Source organism: Epargyreus clarus, unplaced genomic scaffold (assembly GCF_041222505.1).
Source record: "Epargyreus clarus isolate Ecla_fem2 unplaced genomic scaffold, WU_Ecla_fem_2.2 ptg000014l, whole genome shotgun sequence".
Taxonomy (NCBI): Eukaryota; Metazoa; Arthropoda; class Insecta; order Lepidoptera; family Hesperiidae; genus Epargyreus; species Epargyreus clarus.
The window spans coordinates 15315041-15338052 of record NW_027332222.1 but is presented as its reverse complement, the minus strand read 5'-3'; the positions used below and the strand labels follow the sequence as shown (position 1 = coordinate 15338052).

Genomic DNA, 23012 nt, shown 5'->3' with positions numbered 1-23012 from the left:
GGGCGGTTTGAGCTCCCACTTTTGCCGTCCACAACCCCAGAAGTCCCTTTTTAGTCGCCTCTTACGACAGACACAGGATACCGTAGCCCTATTATGGTCCCGGAACCTCAACCTATTTTTAAATATTTTTGATTATTAAATATCTACGTACCTAATTTAAAAAAAAGTAATGACAAATCGTCAACGTAGTTGCATTTCTTGACAATTTACACAATATTTTTATCATTTTACCATCTTTGTTATCATTTTAAAGTTTGACCATCATGTTTTCGCCGTACAAGAATTCGTATTTACAATTAGTATGTTCTATGAACCCTCGGGTTATAAATAAGGCAGTAGACCAAGCGATGCAGAGAAAACATTTCGATCCCCATACAGGTACTAAAAACGACTAGATATACATCAACAACAACAATAACAACATGATAAACAAGAATAGCAGCGCATCTTTTGCCAACCTGAGGTAGAAATTTTGTCTTATCTCGTGTTGATTACCTACAGATGCCCATGGGCGGCAGTTGCCACTTACCATCACCATAGATTAGTAATGACCATTACGTGAAATGCATGCTTGTCTGCTACTACTATATTATAAAAAAGAACTAAAGTAAGTACTTGGTAAGAAGTATAATCATAACCTCACACATTAATGCCGTGAGGGCCGTAGACACAATTATTATAAAATACTTGCTTGCCGAGGATCAAACCTGGAACACTCCGCTGTTAGGCCAGTATAACCCCTCCGCCACGCACCCTTCTAACTAAAATATAGTTACCACCACTTAATCATGAATAACTTTTTCTACCTACATACTATATACTTTATAATTTTCCTCACCCTAGAAAGACCACCAGCCCAAAGGCTAGAGTCATTCCAACCCTCGCTATACGCGCCCCACGTCGACATCACTCGCGCAAGACTGGGGTTTGGCAGAGTGGGACTCAGAATCATAAACAGAGATCTCCACTCGCCAGATTATCTGGTGCAGCTTCAGGCCTTGCATACTATATTGGATCAGGTAATTCTTATCATTTGTAGTAACAGTGAAGGTAGTGGAATAAGTCATCGGCGAGTATGCTATCAAAACATAGGCAATAGTTACTTTTTATATTTCATATACTTAATTTATTCTTGAATTTATTTTAAATAAGACATGGTGATATTTTTTTTACGTAACTAACCATGTAAACGAATTTAGTTTAAACTTAATATTCATTTTATTCCAGGTACAAATATCAGAAAATGCGATGTTCCTTATCAACTTGCATGTCGTTTATCGTCTAATCGATTTAATGATGAGCCGTGACCCAGTCATTAAAGAAAAAGTATGCTTAGCCCTTACTTACTTAGCTAATTACTACCAAGGCCGGAAGAGAATCTTGTCACGACCGAAAATAATTGAGAACCTCATCTGGCTTATCATGAGAGAACGGAGAGAGATACGCTACGCAGCTGCTTACACTTTGAGAACTTTGACCAGAGATCGATGCTCAAGCGAAGTTATCTTGGCCCAAGACAAGATCATCGAAAACTTGCTGAAAATGGTCAAAAACGACCACACCGGCATCGTCTTACTGCATCTCAAAACTCTGGAATCCTTATTCGAATGGGATCAAGTTAAACCGTTAAAAGCGAACGCGTTCCAGATAATGTTGGCGCTTTTCACAAATTCCGATCCTAGAATAGTTTGCGCGGCGATGGACTGCATGACGCAGCTGTGTAAGCACGACGTGGGGAAGAAACTCGCGGATGAATACGACCTAACACGCGTGTTGACGCCTTACTTGTTGAACAAGAGCATAGAGGTCAGAATCAGCGCGGTTGGCCTGATGCAATACACGACATTGACGACGCGGTCCAAATGGCGTGCGAAGGAGTTTTGTGATGAGCTAACGAGGAACTTGGTCCACTTGTGTCACTGTCCGAACAGCCCACTACTCCAACTGCGATCGATGCAAGTGTTGATCAACTTGTGCGACTGTCCCGACATAAGGCGTCACATGAAGAGGCATAGGGACGTAAAAGTCAACAAAATACGTATCAGGTCGCATGAGGAATGGGACGGGACCAGTGAAACTAGCAGCTACGGGCTGGCCACCGGACACAACTACCGAACGATGTGCATAGAGCGAGTGGAGACCATCAAGAATGATTTCGGCGATAATGCACAAATTTTAAACGTTCATAGCTATTTATCTACTGTGCAGGATGTCAAGCGAAGTTTAATATATGCTATAAACTGGAAGTCATATAAGAATTAAAAAAGGAAGATTACATATAAGATATTGATATGAAAAGGACCTTTAAAACTACAATTTGACAAATTAAAAAATTCAGATAATGAAATCATTTACACCAATTTCAACGTGAATGTAGCAATTTAATTCAAACTTACCGAATAATAGGGAGAAGTTTAATCACATTGATTTGAGTAATTTAATGAATATCTGAAATAACTAATTTGTCTGATTTTAGTTCTAAAGATGAAATTAATGTAATTGAAGATAAACTGATATTTCTACCCGCAAGTAAACTAAATTTTATTTATATATGTTTCCACCATAAATTGATTTTATTCACAGTGGTAAGTATTGTGGTAAGTATTCTATAACATTATTTATTAGTTCTATAAATAATTCGTATTTCAGTTTTATATTAAATTATTTTAAAATATAGCCATAAAAGATATACTTCTATCGTCATTTCTACTATATCACCGAATCAACTGAGCACAAAGTACCTACTAGAGATGTGCCATACGGATATTCTGAGCTCGCATCCGGATGTCCAGTAGTAAAAACAGCTTCGGTTGACCAATTTCAACCAGTGCTTCACTAATGCTAAGTAATAAACATCACGCAATCCGAGGTGGTTTTGACGCGCAGCATAGCTTCCTCGCTTCAACAGTAAGATGTGATATAAAAATACTTAGCTACACCATTCGCGGTCTCAGGCTCACATCCATCGCTCCAATTCTTAGCTGCCATCCCTCCATATAGATAGAAATTACCCGACTTAAGCTAAATAAATAAAAGTAAAGCAATCCTATTGATGGATAAAACACACGTTCACAAATTTTAAACGTGATAGAACCCTTTGTAGTACGACTCGGGCAGCACCACTGCTACACCTATTTCTACCAAATAACAGCAGTATAAGCGCTGCTGTGTTCTCATTTGAAGAGTGTGGTAAGAGAGACATACTTATCCGAAGCGTTCCAGCTTAGTCCTCAGCCTACTCCTAAGGGGTAACGCTGATTCAAATAAAACAATGTTTTTATAATAAGCACGTTTATTGTTCAGACCTACATACATTATTGTTTTGTATAATTAATTGAGCTACATTTGGTTTTTAATACGCGACATTTTGTGCCTGCTGGCGAACTTAAAGCTATGGAATCAGTCGGTTACACTAAGATACCCCATTCATACATTTTTTTCATATGAATAAATTATTGCCTACGACATTACACTTCTTTAGGGGATTTCATGTTTACAAAATTAATAAGTGTTTTTCTTTATAATGTTAAAAATATTTAGATAAAAAATATTTAGTTTTTTTAGGTGCATAACGAAATTAACCACCAAATAGTAAGGAGTCTGTATCAATAAGATAAACTTTAATAGGTTTTTTTCCAATTATTGATAAAAATTAAACTAAAATAAAATAATAAAAATCTTCAAATTAAAGTTCTATCTGTTAATTATATTTTCCTTGAAATGTAGTGACGTCGCACTTAACTCTACACTACAGAAACATTTAAAATCCCCTAAAAAACTTAAGACTCAAATTTAAATTTAATATTACTACGTAATAATATTTACATTGGATACATTTAACACTATAATACTAACATCGCACTAGATTTGTGAATGTTTAAAAATAGTATTTAATTTTTTTATAACTCCCAAAGATATGAGTTTTACAATTAGATCAAATATGAACGCGAAATACTTTTAAATAACATGTGCGTGAGATTTGTTTACATAGACATAAATATCGAATACTTTTGACAGCATTTTCTGAAATTTTCAATATCAACCATAAACATTTTTGAGAACTTTATAATACCACAAGTATATATTTATTTTTTATTTTTGCTAGATTAACTAATATTTCAACAAGATTATGTTTACAATTCAAGCACACTTAAATATTATTGATATTACAATTTGTGCTTAATTTACATACACATACATCGTTGTTATAAGTACATCATACATTATGCATGAAAAACACTTTGTTTATGGTTGTATGCTTGTAATGTCTAAACTCCCAGTCACATTTTGTATGGCATTTGATGTAATTTATTTTGGTAGTCATTTCTTCTCCATACATTTACATAAGCCAATATCTAATAGGTTTTTAGTTTTATTTACTTACTTGTAACGTAATTGCATTGTGTGTGCTACGTATATGAATATAATAAAAAAAGTTTACACAAAATACTTTTAATTTTACAAAATTTAAATTTAAAATTCTTACATTCAATTCGATTAAATCGTAAATATTATTTATGTATTACTGTTTCAGTTGTTACGTCGACAAACTTAATAATCAAAATAGTACCCAAAATAAGTTTAATAATAAAAACTAATATTAAAAAAATATTCTGCACAGTATATGAAGCAGTTCCATTGAATAATAAAATGAATACATATTATAACAAAATAATTATCAACTTATTCTTCATAAATAATCACAGTATACTTTGGAATATTATTACATATTTTTTAAACATACACGTTAACATATAGAAGCCCCAACTTATACATAATATAAGTAAAACATAGGAACTTATATGGCAACATATATTAAAACAATTTGTACGATACACCTACATACATAATGTAGTTCTTATAATAAAACGGAAAATGAAAAACTTCCTTTCATTAGTTTTTATTAGATGGAAATAAAATTAATAAAATAACGTTATAAAAAATAAAGTATCAAATTGAAAATTAATATTAAGAACTATAATATGGTCTATATAAGACTTTTGGATGTATTTATGTTAGATAGTAAAAAATAGTAGAAAAGAAGAATGTATTCATATACTTTAAGAATTCATAAAATAAATCACACAGCGCACCATTTGATACATAATGGTGAGAAAAAATCAAATTTATGACCTGTAGTATTGCCGATATTTGTCAGATAATGCAATTTGACAGCATGGATCGCAATTTTAGCGTACGCCCTAGTATGGTATTTAAATCAATCATACCTGCGAACCTATGGCGCTACTCATTCAATTTTACAATACATACGGACGCCCTTACAAACAAAGCTTAACAGTACAATTATTATGAGCTTTTACGTTTTTTAAAAAATGTCTGTTTTTGTATTTGTTTACGTATTTTCCCACACATTTCCAATAAGCGCCTCTAGCGGATTGTATCAGAACTGATTGGAAATGTATGGGAAATACGTAAACAAACACAAAAACAGTCATTTTTGTAAAAACGTAAAAACTCATACTAAGGGTACAGAAGTCTGAGAGCGAACCACCACGCCATCTGCATCCACATCAGTTTTTGCGGATATCCTTACAGTGTTAACAGTTTTAAAGTATTACTTGCTTTAGCAGTAACTTTCTTTGAGCTATGTACTACGATATACATACTAACATTACAAGTATTCTAAGAGTTGGCAATTCGATATTTATAACGCTAAGCTAATCTAAGCTACCTAAATAACCTGCTCGTACCAACCATATCGTATTAGCAACTACTCTAAAATTACAATTTTGCTAAATACAGACTAACCAAGCATTCACTGGTTTCGATACATATTATCAGTAATAAAATTTATTTGTTTTGTCTAACTACTTTGAGTCTCGCAATAATTAATTATTTTGTAAGAATTGAATACATATTGTCAGTTATGCAATTAATTACAAGTATTTATTCAAACATTGTACAGACAAATCACACTAAGATTCCCTGTTGCCAGAGCACAAACACAGACAAATACACAAACACCCAGACCCAGAAAGAAAGGAACATTAAAAAGCTGGCTGTTGCATCGAGACAATACATATTCAATAGTTACAACCGCTACTATAATTATCATGTGACCTTATCAACAAGTAACAGTAATTTCAACCCAGTACACAGAACCAGTAAAGAATAGAATCATATACGGTGGCTTAAGCTATTACCCTTATACATTTACATCTTATATACGGCACAAAGAATTTGTTGCGCATGGTAATTATGGTTTAAAAGAAGCAGCTAATAGATTACATATTTTTTTTCCAATAAGATTAATTTAGTATTTATTTCCTTTATTTGGCATACTCATTTAAATTGTATATCGCGATCTATATCTAAAGTATATATTCGTTCAATGTTTGTGCCATATAACCTTATTGCTATGTACCTATCATATGATTCTACTTTTTACTGACTCTGACCACATCAATATCACCAACACGCACTACACTGCACATGTCATTATTCGTTCCACCTAGCGCCAGTAGAGTTCGTACCTTATGTACCTCAGGACCTATTTCCTGTCACGCATGTTTACAGTCGAACGCACGTCCCACCGACATGCGTGCCACTTATATGCAATCATTTCATACACATAGATCGGTAAGAGACTACAGCGAGTTAAATGTGCGTGTGGGACGCGCGTGTAGGAGTTACACGTGTGACAGGAAAAGCTCTTTAGGAGTTAGAATTCACGGAGCGTTTTTCTTCCGCCTTCACCGCGGACATGGATTAACTATTTTTTTTCAACTCAACGCAAATTTCAAATTAAGTAGCCGTTACAAGAGATCAATATAATGTTGCCTATTGTCGCATTGGATACAGCTGACAATCGCGTAGTAACGAAAATAAATCGCGCCAAAAAAACCGCAACTATCACTTACCTAACCTACAATTAAATTTTCTAAACATCCGCTCTGAGCAAAGAAAAGCGTTCCACGAGTCCTAACCCAACATCACCGCCACACATCACACAGCACTACGCGTCACTGTCCGCTCCGCTCCCCCGTGCGCCCGGCGAGCCCGCACGCGCCCGGTGCGTAGCGCGCGCGGTGGCGTACGCGAACAGCGCCCGGCAGAGGTCGCCCCGGGCCTCGTCTCACCTGGCGCGGCGCGGCTGGAACACGTCCGCCTCGGAGTCGGGCTCCTCCTCCGACACGGACAGCGAGCCGCCCACGCGCCGCGTGCGCAGGCCCTCCTGCGGAACCGGACGATTTGTGTTGCTATTTCGTGGAGTGTACATTTTAATTTGGGATTTTTTTGCATTACCGGAGGGAGATTTGTGTTACTATTTCGTGGAGTGTACATTTTAATCTGGGATTTATTATGTTACTTATATAAATTGAAACTGTAACTTCGTTATCGTTAACTCAATTGAATAATATATTTTGAAATACAATATAGAACTATTTTAAACATAATGTATACAACGTGCTATTAAGTTTCTTTGGGATCTATTCAAAGATTAAGTATGACATTTTTTTTTATTCTTTCAACGATCTTATATTCTATAAATTGCAAATCTACATAACCTGAGATTATTACTTTATCAATATTTTTCTATTGCTCAATTAAATTTAATATCCTTTTAAATATTGAATAAACTAACCTGTTAAACTTTTATTAATATATCTATTTACCAAACCCTTCAAACCAACGGCGGCCCAACTAGCCACCGCCGTTTTGGAAAATATTCGCAAAAGAAAAGTGCTTCACGCACTGCTTACTAGAATACTAAATGATTCATAACTAATATCATTGATAATAATAAAATATTTCGTGAAAAACTAGATTAATACTATCATGCACTACTTCTCTATCTAAAAGACACACAACATACTTTATACAAAATAAACAGAACAGATATAACAGACATACATACCACATGTAATCTATATACATAAACAAAATAATTTCGAAAAAATCTACAGATAAAACGTGAATAACGACATGTAGACTAAAAAGTGTAAATTATACTATTGATAGGCAACATTATTTAAAGAAAATAAAAAAAAAATCCTGATAAGAATGTTTCTGAACAACATAAAATAGGCGCTTTAAGTCTGCGATAGGTAATCTAAGCTTTTAGTGACAAGAATCCCCTAAGCGATTCGGAAGCCCCATTTTTAGTTTGCGCCAATTATACGTAACATTTATTCGGTGACTTGGGAAGGCAACAAAAATATCAATAGGAATATATTTATTAAGAAAATATTTTCACTCCTTTCTTCATATTGTCATGTACTAATGAAGGGATGAAAGATAAGGTATTGCCAATCTTTAATTTAAATAATTTATCTTATAATATTGCTCCATCTAAGTGTAACATGAATATGACTAATAGCAATGACAGCAGCATTTGCAAAGTGTTGCAGCAAGCGGGTGCTTATAAATCTACAACATTAAATTGCAATATGGATATATGAACAATCATATTGCAATGTACCCGTTATTTTAACAGTAGAAAAGCACATTGATGTTTTCTAAATAAATACCTAATTTATTCTTACGGTTTCTTCGGTTTTGCGATACTGTTTTCACATTCATTTCAAAACAATTAACTCAAACATAATAAAACAACTAACGGTTACAATTACAGATATAGTGTGTTACATTTACGGACAAAATATTATTATAAAATGTGTACTGACATAATATATCAACCTTTACAAAATATTGAATAAAAAAACATGACTTTGCCTGCCACTGCCTATGTCTGACACGTTCATTGCCTGTAGATATAAATACGACCTAAGAAAAGAACTTCCCAAGTCACCATTCCAAGCTACACTGCCCAGCGACAAGCACAACCCCGACAAACCCCGAAGCCCCGCCCTCCCGAAACGGAAATAAATAAAAAAATGTATGTGAACCGAAAACAGCGTGCAGCATCAATATGTGCCCACCAATTCCGTGTCGCTGATCCACGCCGCGCCCTCCTCTATACTTGACGACATCTACGCACATAATAACCGTTATACAGTTTATTTTCAAAAAATATATGCATCCAAAAAAATCCTGAAGAATTGATATCGAAAAAAATCTTGATTCTACAGTATATTTTCAAAAAATATTAGTATCCTAAAAAATCTTGAAGAATCATCAAAAAAAGTCTTAAATTGTACTCTGGAAAATTAAGTTTGGATGATTATTTAATAGTGAATTTTACAGACAAAAATTTTACTTTATTAATTTTAGAAAACTATTTCATGTAATGGAATTAGAGTTAAAATGTGTTTGTTATGTAAATATTATAAAACGCTTGTTAATAATTTAGATATATTTTTTTATATGAAACCCACAATTATATAACCAATATCAATAAATATTACATTATTATCTAATCTTCTAAAATCACAATACTAACTCTACCAAAAATCAAAATTATACTTATGTACAATACTTTCAAACTCCCAAAAAACACTCCAATATTAACAACCTCCAATCTACTGTATGTTAAACACGGTTTGAAATCAATCTACTCAACCGATAAAGTTCACGTGTGGGCATACCTCGTGTATCCCAGCGCTGGGCTCGGACGCGTAACCCTCGAAGTGGCGCTGGTCATCCTCATAGTCTGATGAGGAGGAGGAATCGTTATCCATATCGCGTGCTGTGCGCACCGAACACACCATTTGTGCTAAGTCCGTGAATGTGTAGCTGGAGATAAATTCAACAATATTATTAAGAAAGCTTCACCTTCACATATACCTTGTAAAATAATAATAGCAACTCTTTATCTTTAATTTTCGCTTTAATCGCTTTAGCATTAAAGCCATTAAAATATACACATAATTAAATTCATATATTTATTTGTAAAATAATGAAAAATACAGTAATTAAAAATTAAAAAATAATATAATTGTCTTGTATTATTACTTTTATTTCAGTTTATCTTTATCAATACCCATCGATCTGAATCCAAACAAAAATATCAATAGCCAGTTTTTCACCCCACACTACGGTCTACTAAATGCTACTTCCGTCTTTTACGTTCTACTCAAAATCTACTCCGGTCTTTCACGGTCTACTGACACCTCCCTACGGTCTTCTACACTACTCACTCTGTAAGCGACGTTTGGGTGTCGTGTTTCTTCCCCTCTGCCGCCGCACCACTAACACCACCGCCACCACCGCGCCTCTGCCCTTCGAAGTACGCAGCACCATGACGATAGCCCACTTCGCGGATTTCGTCGAACGAACCGAATTGGAGGGTCTTGTACGCGTCGATCGGCGGTCGGATGTACTCGCAGTAGTCTGACTTCTTCACTTCCTATAAAATCACAGAGAAGGAGGAAAATTAAATGACAAATAATCAACTTAGGTCACATAATCAATAGTGATACACATTATGAGTAGACCTAATGTGCTAAATATGACATGGAATATAAGGCTTAACTCAAATGCGAGACGACTTACCTGCAAAACAAACAATTACAAGTATTTTTTTTTTTGCTACCGCTACCTTTGTGGAACATTTGGTGCAGTACTACAGCAATTCTAAGTTGTTGATACTACTGCAGTCTATGAAATAGAGTGGTATTCAAACTACGAATCGTTCCGTATTGTATTTTAAAAAAATAGCTGCAATCTTTTCAAGTACATCTGTTGAGCACGGTCTATTGCCACAATAATTAAATATAAGTGAAATTGATACTAAGCAAAGTAAACCTCACCTCTAATTGTCGATTGCAAGAAACATAAGCCAGTCTACTTTGAATATCGGGCAAGTTGGGAACTTTGACTGGTGTTGTAAATGGGTTCCATCTGCAAAACAAATAGAGTTATCAGAATCAGTCATTTAATTGAAAAAGCCCAATAGTATAGAATTACTGAAGATTTCGGTACACAACCTCTTCCATAGAAGCCACCAGCCCGAGAGATCATCTCCATAGTTAGTAAGATCGGTGTCATCTTGAGAGCCGACGTCGATAGCCAGGATATGTTTCGCACCCAACGATCTCATCACATCCGCTGTAATTGTTCAAACAAAAATATTTTATGTAAAATGTCTGATATAATGTTTGTCTTCGAGAAAAAGAGCATAATAAAATGCTCTCATAAGCAGCATAGGGTAATATTTATTTTAGCTTGATTAATAAATACAACTTTCTAGATTAATTTACTTTCGTCATCCGTATTTTTTAGCTATATTATTTTTAAGATAGGTGGATATGAATGTATTTCCAATAATATATTAAATGCAAATGTATACTCAAAATTGCTCATTTTTTTATAAACGTATCACTATTTAAACCAACATGACAACAAATTATTACGCTTTGTCTCCCAACTGTTGTACCTAAGACCCTATAATACATTTTATGTTATTTCACTGTAAGAGCAAATAAAAAAAAATAAAAAAAAAAATTATTACTTCCTCATATGAATGTAACGTTATTTTAACCAACATAACCGTACGCTAACATACCTGGCACGTTATTAACGTAGCAGCCATCGAGCAGCAGGTGTCCGTCCATGGGGTCGCAGATGGGCGGGAATATGCCCGCGATGCTCATCGACGCGCGACAGTAGCGCCACAGCATACCTAACACACTACACACTTGGCGGACGGACTTTTTTCGAGGTTTCCAAGTATAATATTGAAAGGTTTTCTTGCAACCTACCTATGTTTTGTGCGTACTTTTTGTTTTGTTAACATTTATTTATGAATAATCATTGTTTGTTTTTTTATTATCACCGATATGCATAAAACTTTACTGGCAGTCTAACATCAATTTTGGATGTAAATAAAAAAATCACATCAGATCACTACTTATTTCATAAAATACGTGATTCGAGTGCGTAGTCTTAACATAATAATAGTTATTTTGATTCAGAATTTCAAAAGAGACTCTTCTACTTTTTTAGAATACATTTTAGTAATTAAAATCACAGATAATGCTACGTTTTAAATGCTGTTAAGATAAAGTGAATTAGAAGTTATAATATCCATTACATATTTTTGCACTGAAGGCGACTAAGTTGTATAACTTTGTATGAATTTAAAGCTTGTTGTACTACTTAAAAACCTTTAGTCACATTATACTTCATCCCCACAGTCCATTTTGTACGATATCCGCTTCAGTGCTAGTGTTGCCATTACTTACCTCTCGAAATAAGACTGAGTGTAAATATACTCGTAAATGTACTATATTAGTCATAATGGTATGCCTTCAGTTAATTCCAATGTAATTAGCTACTCACTACGGCTTGATGTAACAGTTAGACAGTACTATAGTGGTGGGACGGACAGATAAACAGTATGTGTAGAGGTGTCGTGAGATACGTGTCAGTTATAATACGCCTCCAATAGAATCATCACCGGAAGTACAATTTATAAGATACAAAGTACAAAAATACACTAGTTTCATACGCAAATTTACATATTTACACTCAGCCTATCACACGAGCGTACGCAGCGTTGCGTCCTCGCCGCTGATTGGCTGTTGCCGTGCCGCGTGCGCGTGCGTCACGCAACGCCGCGTTGCAATTGGTTTACCTGGGAGGTTGTTGACGTAACCGCCGTCCAATAGGAGGTGGCCGTCTACCGGGTCGCAGAGGGGGGGCATGTAACCGCTGAGCGACATCGACGCGCGAATGTAACGCCAGAGAGAACCTGCGGCGCCACAGGTGCGTTAGAATATTATAAAGACGTTCCAAGTTCAAACGAATGATTGAAAAATAAATTAATAGACGTTATAAGGTCGTATTTTGACAATTATTTGTCTTTTGCTCCCATTTTTTTCTTTTATTCATTATAAAACTTAATCGTATTCGAAAATTTTAATATAACACGCTTAAGGCAGTAAGAATTAAATAATATAAGGACTTTTTTTATAATCTCAAACTGAAAATCCACAAATGTACAACATATTTACTCAATACACAAGAACAAACATATCCTCACCCCACAAGAATTAAACCATAGAGTGCATAGAAGGTTCCAAAGACAAAGTGATACATAAACCGTCATAGTGTGTGTTAGAGTAGAACACAATCCATGGAGAGGAAACGATGATTGTGAAACAAAAGCCATTTTGGAAATTCTGAAAATACACCCTAAAATCAATATACATATCTATTCATTAAAGTATACTATTTAATAATCTAATATAATCTAGATGAATGAAATTCCTAATAAACCCATTTTTGGCAAGTTTTCAATTTGTATTTGTTTTTCGTTTTATCAAATATATAAAAATCGAACTGTATTTATTATTTTATACCAGTTAAACTACAACTGTTATATATCTGGCCTCCTATCCATGGGTATATTATTAACATTCTGTTTTGTGCGACCGCGCCATCAACGTTAGCGATGCGCACTTCAGAACCATTACTAGATTACTGCATTTTTTTTGTTTTAATTCATTCATACAGATATCGTGCAATTACTGCAATTTATCTAGAAATTAACATCTAGTTTTTATTATATTCTGATATCCTCAAAATCTTGCATTACGTTATCTAATACTTTATTTGTTTGTTCTATTTGTCAAACTGGCTATTTCTCAATCTTTGTAAAATATGTAATACACAACAATAACATGTATATTTTAATCAATAAGTTATAAGATATTTGATATAACCAACCCAAAAAGTGCAAAATACCTTAAGCAGAATGGGTGTATTTATACCGATGGAAATGTTCTGTATATTATAACCATGTATTATGAATGAAGTTCTTAAAAAAACCATGCATTTCATGCATATAATATAGGAAGCTATAATTTATTAATGATACTTAAAGATTATATTGCGTTGTACCTAATGCAATATTGTATTGTCCCTAATGTCATCTATATTGTACCTAACACCATGAAGTTGAGTACAATGCAAAGGCAAATCTTAATATTCTTAATTTTTAAATTCAATTTTGTTGTAGTCATTGCTCAAAGATCCGGAGACTTTTGTAACCAACCATATGTAGGATAGAATACCATACCAGCGCTTCGTAAAATTTGCATTGCTACCCTGACGACTAAATTGAAACTCCTGTAAACATGCCGCATCCTTTAAAGTATTTGAATCATAAGGTCTACTTCATTCAATTGACTCATTCATTTTATTTGTATCTTTTTGTTTTTCATAAATCACAATCTAATAACCTTTTATTTCATTTGTATCCAATGTCTTATTGCAATATGTTAGATTCGTAAATTGACATAACAAATATTTATTTGCAAAATTTAAAAGTAAAATAATATTTTTAATTTTCACCTTGTCTGCTATACATATAATCTTTGTCAGCATATTAAAAACTATGAATACATTATACGACTGTATGACTTGTCTAAATATACAACTTTACGACAACATACATGCAACAACTGTATGACTACACGGTAACATCAACTACAAACGACTGAACGTACTACAGTGATGGGGATGATAAAAGAAAAAGATAAAAGATATGGGAAACTAAAAACCACACTCATGCATATACATGGAGAGATGCAGAGAAGATTGTATGAGAGAAATGAATGAGAATACATACAACATTTATTAATCACATCCAACCCGACATTGTAATAACGCACCGATTGCATTTAAAATATTACTGAGTGAATAATTTTACTCCCAAATTCGTAAGCGTTAAGGTAAACCAATCACAAGCGCGCGTTTTAATATATTTCTTTTATTATCACCTCAAGTAATGGCAACACCAAAGCAAATGTCGGATTCGTAACGTTAGAAAAGGAAATTTCGAGAGAGATACAAAAATAATATAATAATAAATTAATTAAGAAACAAATCGAAAGTTCAAAACATCAACTGGCAACACACATAATAGACATAGACAATTACGTATATAATATATCGAACACAATTGGATACACTTCGGACATACAGACGGACACAATGCAAGTGAGTGTGGTTATGGGGAGGTCAATGTAAAAAAAATCACTGTAGCGGATACGAAAAATAAAATCAGCGTAGAACCTAAGGTTGCGACGTGAAATTAAGCCCAGTTATTTATAATTAATCTATAAAATTTTTGCCTACTAAAGATTGAAATTTGAAAATTTCCAAAAACCAGAAATTATCAAATTTCGATCTACGGTAGACAACACATTCAACAGATAGATTGTTTATCAATAACGGGCGCTAATCTTGCAAAAGCAAAGCTGACAACGTTGCCAGCTGTACTCATTACCCTTCTATTATCTTTTACATCAAGCCATCACCACCATAGATATCGAGAATCATACGATGGCATAGACAATTCCGCGTTAGACATTGATAGCAACACTACATGTGAAACAGCGTTGAATATATTGCACATCAATATTTGTTGTGTAAGTGTTGCAAGCTCTTGATATCTGGTCTGCAGACAGCACATAGACTACAATTATATTATGTGTATACAATAAAATAAATGTAACATGCATTTACTTCATATAATATTGGTACTATGTCATGTACTGCAGGTACATTATAATATATGTATAATATAAATTGACTAACGTTGCTATCAATAATTAATCTATCCAAAGTTTGGCCTACCAAACATCGTAATTTGACAATGAAACAGAAATTGTCAATTTTTTATCTTTGGTAGAAAAAGAAATGGATAGATCAATTAATTATTAATAACGGACATTAATGTATTACGTTTGGGTTAGTAGAAGTGCGGGTAAGCATTAAAATCATATTTAATAAATAATAACACATAAATATAAACACACAAAAATATTTCCTGTCCATGAATGTGTTGTGTAAAATTGTGTTCTAATTCTACATTTAATTTTGTGTTTGAACGGCCCGATTCCTGGAGCACTGATAAACGGAGGTTAGTCAAAAAATATTTTGATATAGTAGAATTATTAAACAGGTGGGCAGGTTAACCGGTAGCTGGTTGACCTGATAACCGATCCCAAATATGTCAAGCAAGAGGTCGGTAGGCTATACTTGTGTACTAAGAATTCATTTAAACAGCGTGTTCTCTTTGGCTTTCAAATCAGAATACAGTAGCGCAAAAATCCTCCTGTACGTAAAATTTTACAAAATATTCTAGTAGACAATATAGTAACTTGTTAATTCCTATGCTACATTCGTTAATAATAGCTTGGATATACTTGCCAGCATCACTAAAACGTTTTTGTATATAATTTTTTACACCAGAATTCAGTTAACAAAAGAGTTATGTATTACTTAACAAATTGTCCGTTGATTAGTACTCTTGAAACCGGCCGTTTAAGGGGCACACTAAAAGATCGGGGACTAACAACACTGAAAATATAATAAAATCATTCCCGACAACATAAAAAATACCATAATGACATTCGTAATGACATCATACCATTAGGTGATGAATATAAGCCCCCATTTAAACCATCATTTAGACATTAAACCATGAGGCGTTTTTATATTAAACCCTTGGTGATAAAGATTTTTACAGATTTTAGCAGATGAACGTGCAATCCACCTGATGGTAAGTGGCTACTGTCGCCCAAGGACATATGTAATCAACCCCAGATAAGACAAGCTAAGACCTGCGGTCGACCTGAGCCCCTGAGAACTGAGTCCAGCTCAGTTCGTGCCTCGGAAAAGTATGATTCATTTCCCACCATATTTTCTTCTACTCGTATATACTCCAATCAACTCAAGAATTTTACAACCAAGTGATGATAATTTCCACTTCATACACCCATCAAAAACCCCACCTAATAATGGAGATTAACAATAAAGTCAGGTGACAAAGAACCCACTTCAAATTCTCTTCAACAACCTCACTCACCGTGCCGATGGATCCTCATGCAACTGGAGCTGATGTCGGTGGTGACCGTGAAGTACGGCAGCCAGAGGTCCTCGATGTGGACGTCGCCGAAGGTCGTCCTAATGGTCGTGTTGAACTGACGCCCGGAGAACATCGAGGTCGCCGGGTACGTCAGGTCGAGGAGTTGTTTGCCCCATTGTGTCATTTTCTGGAATGAATTTTTAATTGTATGTAGACTTGGGTCGTTATAAACTACGGTAATAAAATTATGATAGAAAAATGTGTTCAAATCTATTTACTCTTGTTGTTGACCTTATGTAGATAAATATTTGTTTTCTACAACTTAAGAGATCGATACAGTTGTCTTTGTTATAAGACCGACTTTTTATTTTCAATAAAAAAATTATACAACCAGCCGGCCAAAATATACCAGACAAACAAAAAAAAAATGTGACAAAATGTTTTTTCTACATTTAAATCTGCCGTTAAACAGGATTCATATTTTTTTCTACAAACATAATATAAAGTTCTTTTTTATTTTTTTATACCTGTAAAATTCTTCTAAACATATAATTTACCTTAGACCACTCTCTCGCTTTCTGTGTAACAGTAGTGATGTTCCTCTCCATGCACCACAGCGCTCCCATGAACGCACCAATGCTTACGCCGCCTACCATGTCGATTGGAATGCCGGCTTCCTGTAGATTTACGACTTTCAATTAGATTACATTTGAAAGTTTTAAAATGGTAATAGATTAAATAAATATGTAAACTGATAATGATTAATATAATATAAAGTCAGTCAATGATTAATATAATCTGAAGTTGTTGCGCGCAGGTTTAGTCATAGAGCCAATGCGTTCGAACACAACTACAAGCATATACTTGTAGCAACCTAAGGGCACACTAAAGCTATGTATCCGTAGGCGAGAGCGGGCAGCGAAGGGTGCCGGATCACGCGCTGTCTTCGTCCCGCTAATATCTACAATTTCCTGTTGCGACGCGACATGTTTCTATATTCAGAGCGGTCTACGCGCGGACCCTACCAACCCGCCGCCGCCCAGCACCAGCCCCACCGACGTGGCCGTCAGCCAGCGAGCCAGCTTCTACACCAGCAACAACACCCAGCGGTTCCCAACCCACCTGTATAGCGCGGATCATGCCGACGTGCGCCGCCCCGCGCGCGCCGCCGCCGCCCAGCACCAGCCCCACCGACGTGGCCGTCAGCCAACGGGCTAATCGACTGAAGTCCGAGTGGACGCTCGCCTCCGACATCAACACCTTGCTGTACAACTCGCTCTGTGAACACGAAATTATGGATTAATTGAAGAGTATGGAGAATGAGCCTTACTATTTCTCGTCTATTCATGTTATGTCAGTACATACATATGTATTTTTTTATATAATATAGGAGCATGCAGTCCGCCTGATGGTAAGTGGCTACTGCCGCCCATGGACATCTGTAATCAACCCCAGATAGGATTAGATATTCCTACCTGAGCTCGACACAGATGCGCCGCTCCTCCTGTGGACTAAGCTGGAACGAGTCGGAAAAGTCTGTCTCCCTTACCACACCCTTCAAAACGGAACACAGCAGCGCCTAATGTTCGCCAGAGCGTATACACGTTCTGACGAATAACACCATAAATGCCACACATGTGTACACGCTCATTTCAATGACTATTTGCACCTCGTATAAGCTTTTATTCGCCGAATGCACTCAAGCAGGTTATTTACATCTTGAAATCGCTTTTATTCGCCGAATATAACCCAGTACGTTATGTACATTCGCTTTTATCCGAATACCTACCTACATACTGACATTCGGTTGTGTTCGCCGACTACACTCGAAGACGTTATCACACACATATGTTCGCGTGTATTCTCCTCCACTCGGCTATCACCTGCAACGTACGAGCACAACACACTCACGATGCGGTACTGGCTCTTCCTGGTGAACATGCGGTGCGGACAGCGCACGTGGTGGTGCTGGCTGAGCCACGTGCGCATGTTCAGCGCGTGCACGGTGCCGCACGGGTTGGGACCGCCCTCCCGGTGCAGTAAAACCAGTTCCTTCTGCGTTCGGATCGCCAGGCGCTCTATTTCTTTCTCGATCTGCGGGCAAAGACACGTACAAATGTAAGTATATGTTTTTTTTTATAAGAGTAGCAGACGAGCATGCAGTCCATCATGGCATGGCATGGCTACTGCTGCCCATGGACATCTGTAATCAACCCCAGATAAGATTAGATTCCTACCTGAAGTCGTACACAAAATCGGCGCTACCCCAGAGTACTAAACTGGAATTAGGCACAAATACAGTGGCAGTTACTACGTCTACCACAGACGAGACGTACCACAAAGCGTTCTACCTTTAAAACCATCAACAAAAAAAGCACACACACACACACACACACACACACGCGCACGCACGCACGCACGCACGCACGCACGCACGCACGCACGCACGCACACACACACACACACACACACACACAGTCGAACACAGTCAAACAAGCAGGTTCTTCCATAAAACACAAATAGGGATGATACCATCGCCGTAACCACAAAATAAAACGTACTAGACCAATTCCAATAAGTATATGTAAATATAATAATACTCACTTTGCCAATACTAGGCTGCTTGTCTCCCAACGCGACAATCAAGATGCAGTCAGCTTGACGGATGCAGCGCTGCGTCCACTGAGTTAGACTGGGATCGCATTGGTACAACGCCACCTACACACAAAATAACACATATTTATTTAAACACAAGCACTTCGATTTTAATTCTTTAAATGACTTCAAAAAGGGGGGAGGTTCTGTATTCGACTGTTAGTATTTTTTTAATACACAAACGATTAACAACTTTATTAGTTTCGAAATAAATTAGTCAGAAAGTTTTAAATCGAATTTATGACGTGTTTTAATAAAAATAAATTACGTATGTACTTAAGAAGTTACACATCTTTTGGCATAATTCACAAAACATCGGTATACCGATACTTTTACCCATAATTTTTAAACTACATGGCGCTGGTTATCCTCAAAAGCATATGTAACACATCGGCGGACACAATCCCTGTCTCCCACTAAAAACAAAGCGCTAAAAGTAGTTTATATTTAATAATGTACACAAATTTCTCTCACACGTTATCTAGAACGAGGTAGGCAATCAAAATGCCGCCATATTGTATTATAATCTACACTGACACAAGTAATAAAATTATAAGCAAAAATAATACATAATAAATACCTTATGTTTATCTTCTTGTTGCGCTAGCCACGAACTAAGTCGATACTCGTTGTTGGGGTCCATTATTGTGAGCCCCAACAGTTTTCGAATTACGTCGGATGTCAGTCGTACTGTGGGACCTGTGACAAACATAAATAATTTAATATTGTTAAGCATGAGCATGATATTTTTTAACTTTCACTTTTAATGTTAAATACCCACAAAAACACATGACGTCACAAATTAACAAAAATTTACGAAATAATATAGAGCGCAAAATAATAATAGTAATAATCATTTATTTCAGAATTAGATTCCATATTTTAAAATTAACTACAAACGTCAACAAGAATAAAATTATATAAAATTAAATATTGTATTAATAACAATTTAACTTACTTTTAATTTTACTCTTGCAGTTTTTATTTACTATATTTATTAAACACAATGAACGAAGCTATACGAATCTATGTCTTGCCTTACCTTTAATATTCGAAGGTAATAATCGAAGGTGGTAAAACCTTTTGTGGTTCGACTCCGGTGACACCACCGCCACACCTATTTCTGCCTAATAACAGCAGTGTTAGGCGCTTGTTACATGCGCGACCTAGATGAAGACCGCCGACGCTGCAGCGCGTGTTAACTCCACGCGCGCCCTCAATTTAGATGTAGCTGACGCGACATCAGCATTTAATAATTTTCATTTGAATTATAATTAGAATTATTTGTCATTATATAGCTGGATCTCACATCGACCACTATAATCTTAAATTGTAATTTAATTAGTTTAATAAATTAGTTTAAAGTAACTTTGGTTTTTTTTGAGTCCTCCGGCTGTCGTTAACGTAATTGGCGCAGTCGGTAGGATACTTCGAAGCAGTGGTTAGGCTCTAGAAGACCAAGAAATCGGACAGAAGAGGACCAGCTGCGTACACTATCAAGTGTTTCGTCGAGGTATCCCGAACATCGTACGTTCAGCCGAGGCCGCACTCAGAAATCAGCGCCGAAAAAGACCAGAGAAGACACATGTAAGTGCTTTGAATTGCATTTTCTTTTCGTGTTGTCTATCCCTTCCCACCATTTTCCATCTAAGAAAACTCGGGGAAGAATCTGTCTCTTCAAGACAGATTCATAGAAATAGTGCTTTAGATTATAATAGAAATTTGGATACATTAGATTCGGATTCTAATAATTCAGATTCATTAAACTGTAGCGTAGATTTAAATTGTTCTAGCTTATATTTAGATAGTACGATAATTAATTTAAATATGGACCCAGATACGATTTTTAAGGCTTTACGCTCAGTCCCAGATTTTGACGGCAATCCTAATATTCTCACACGATTTATAAGATTTTGTGACCAATTAGTACTACAATATATTAAAAATGATCCAGGCTACGAGTTGACGAATTTATGTTTAATAAATGGCATCTTAAATAAAATTACGGGCGCCGCAGCTCGTACAATTAATTCCAACGGCATTCCCGATAGTTGGCTAGGTATTAGAGAGGCCTTAATTAATAACTTTGCCGACCAGAGGGATGAAACTGCCCTCTACAATGATCTATCTCTAGCGACTCAAGGTAACGACACCCCTCAAGAGTTTTATGACAGATGCCAGACCCTTTTTAGTACAATTATGACATACGTTTCTTTGCATGAGTCTGTGGCTACAACCATTGAGGCCAAGCGAAACCTTTATCGTAAATTAACCAAGCAGGCGTATGTCAGAGGTTTGAAAGAACCTCTCGGGTCCCGTATACGGTGTATGAGACCCGAAACTATAGAGAAGGCTCTGGAATTTGTCCAAGAGGAACTTAACGTGATGTATCTTCAGAATCGCAATAGCTCTTCCTCGGACCGGCGTCCACCTATCACACCACAACCAACACCAAAAGTACCGTATTTTAACAATTATTCTGTGCCTAATTTAAATTCTCCCGGACCAAGCTGGCAGAGGCCTGCCCCCACGCCTGTTAATGCACCCCAGCATTGGCGTCCCCCTCCTCAATCTAACCAACCCCCGCAGCGTATGTTTATGCAGCCCACTCGTACGCAGCAAATGTTCAGAGCTCCCCCTCCAAACTATAATAATAGTGGATTTAGACTTCCTCCCAGGAACGCCCCTCAGGCTACAGGACCAAAACCTATGAGCGGAGTTAGTCATTTTACACCTAAGCCGTTACCCCCGCGAATCTCTGGTCACGATTGGCAAAGATTTGGCAATCCCCCTCCATCTAACTACTTTAAGACAAGAGAAATGAACTTTAATGAGAGTTATGACTACGATGACTATAATTATGATTATTATGACTATTATTATAACTATCAGACCGACTATACAGAACCTGACTATAATAATTATTATGACTACCACACTGTACCAGACTACCACTACGAAAATTACCCTCAGTACTGTGAGAGTCAGGGCTCACGTCCCATGCACTCTAAAGAACCGCCGCAACCCTCTAACAGAAAACCCGAGAAGGATTTTCCCAAGGACCACTGCGAAACCACACCAGAATAGAACTTAATTTGCAATCAAAAAAAGAATTACCATATATTCAGTTCCACAATCCACCTCTTAAATTCCTTGTAGATACCGGTGCAAACCAGTCCTTTATAAGCCCTGAAGCCGTAAATACTTTTTTCTCACACATACAAAGAAACTTTGATCCTTTTGAAGTCACTAATTCGCGTGTGACAAGTACGCATGAACATTCAATTACTATACCTAGTTTTCCGGAATTCAATAGCCAGAAAAATATTAAATTATTCATATATAAATTTCATAACTATTTCGACGGATTAATTGGCTTAGATTTGTTAGAAAATTGTAAAATAGATTTAAAACATAACCTTTTGTTAACTGAATTTGCAAGTATACCGTTATTACGTTATCAGTGTAGAAAACCTAAGTCAGAAGAAATTATTCCGGCCAACTCCTCTCGCCTAGTGACCATCCCTATTCATCACCCTAATGGCGACGTATACATCCCTGAACAGTTTTTATGCAATTGTGTTATACACGAATGCATTACGACAGTGACAGACGA

The 23012-nt window shown here is 36.1% G+C and overlaps 2 protein-coding genes across 2 annotated transcripts in view; one reads left to right on the top strand and one right to left on the bottom strand.

Annotated features, from left to right (window-relative positions):
• The first annotated feature begins 177 nt into the window (after positions 1–177).
• Positions 178–2396, top strand: LOC140747122 (uncharacterized). The gene is made up of 3 exons (XM_073079375.1): positions 178–378; positions 844–1019; positions 1228–2396. Exons 1-3 carry the CDS (start codon positions 264–266, stop codon positions 2260–2262), a joined length of 1326 nt encoding a protein of 441 aa, XP_072935476.1. The 5' UTR covers positions 178–263; the 3' UTR covers positions 2263–2396.
• Positions 2397–3274: 878 nt separating this feature from the next.
• The window catches only part of sws (patatin like phospholipase domain containing sws), a 50445-nt gene continuing 30707 nt past the window's right edge, over positions 3275–23012 (bottom strand). The window contains exons 17-30 of the mRNA XM_073079191.1: positions 19977–20095; positions 19346–19459; positions 18653–18835; positions 17864–18019; positions 17299–17418; positions 16742–16928; positions 12500–12616; positions 11429–11545; positions 10851–10971; positions 10674–10764; positions 10062–10270; positions 9510–9657; positions 8904–8954; positions 3275–7195 (exon numbers count right to left, since the gene is read on the bottom strand). Of these exons, the coding sequence (XP_072935292.1) occupies positions 7097–7195; positions 8904–8954; positions 9510–9657; positions 10062–10270; positions 10674–10764; positions 10851–10971; positions 11429–11545; positions 12500–12616; positions 16742–16928; positions 17299–17418; positions 17864–18019; positions 18653–18835; positions 19346–19459; positions 19977–20095 (1832 nt within the window). The 3' untranslated portion in view covers positions 3275–7096. The remainder of the gene's footprint in view (positions 7196–8903; positions 8955–9509; positions 9658–10061; positions 10271–10673; positions 10765–10850; positions 10972–11428; positions 11546–12499; positions 12617–16741; positions 16929–17298; positions 17419–17863; positions 18020–18652; positions 18836–19345; positions 19460–19976; positions 20096–23012) is intronic.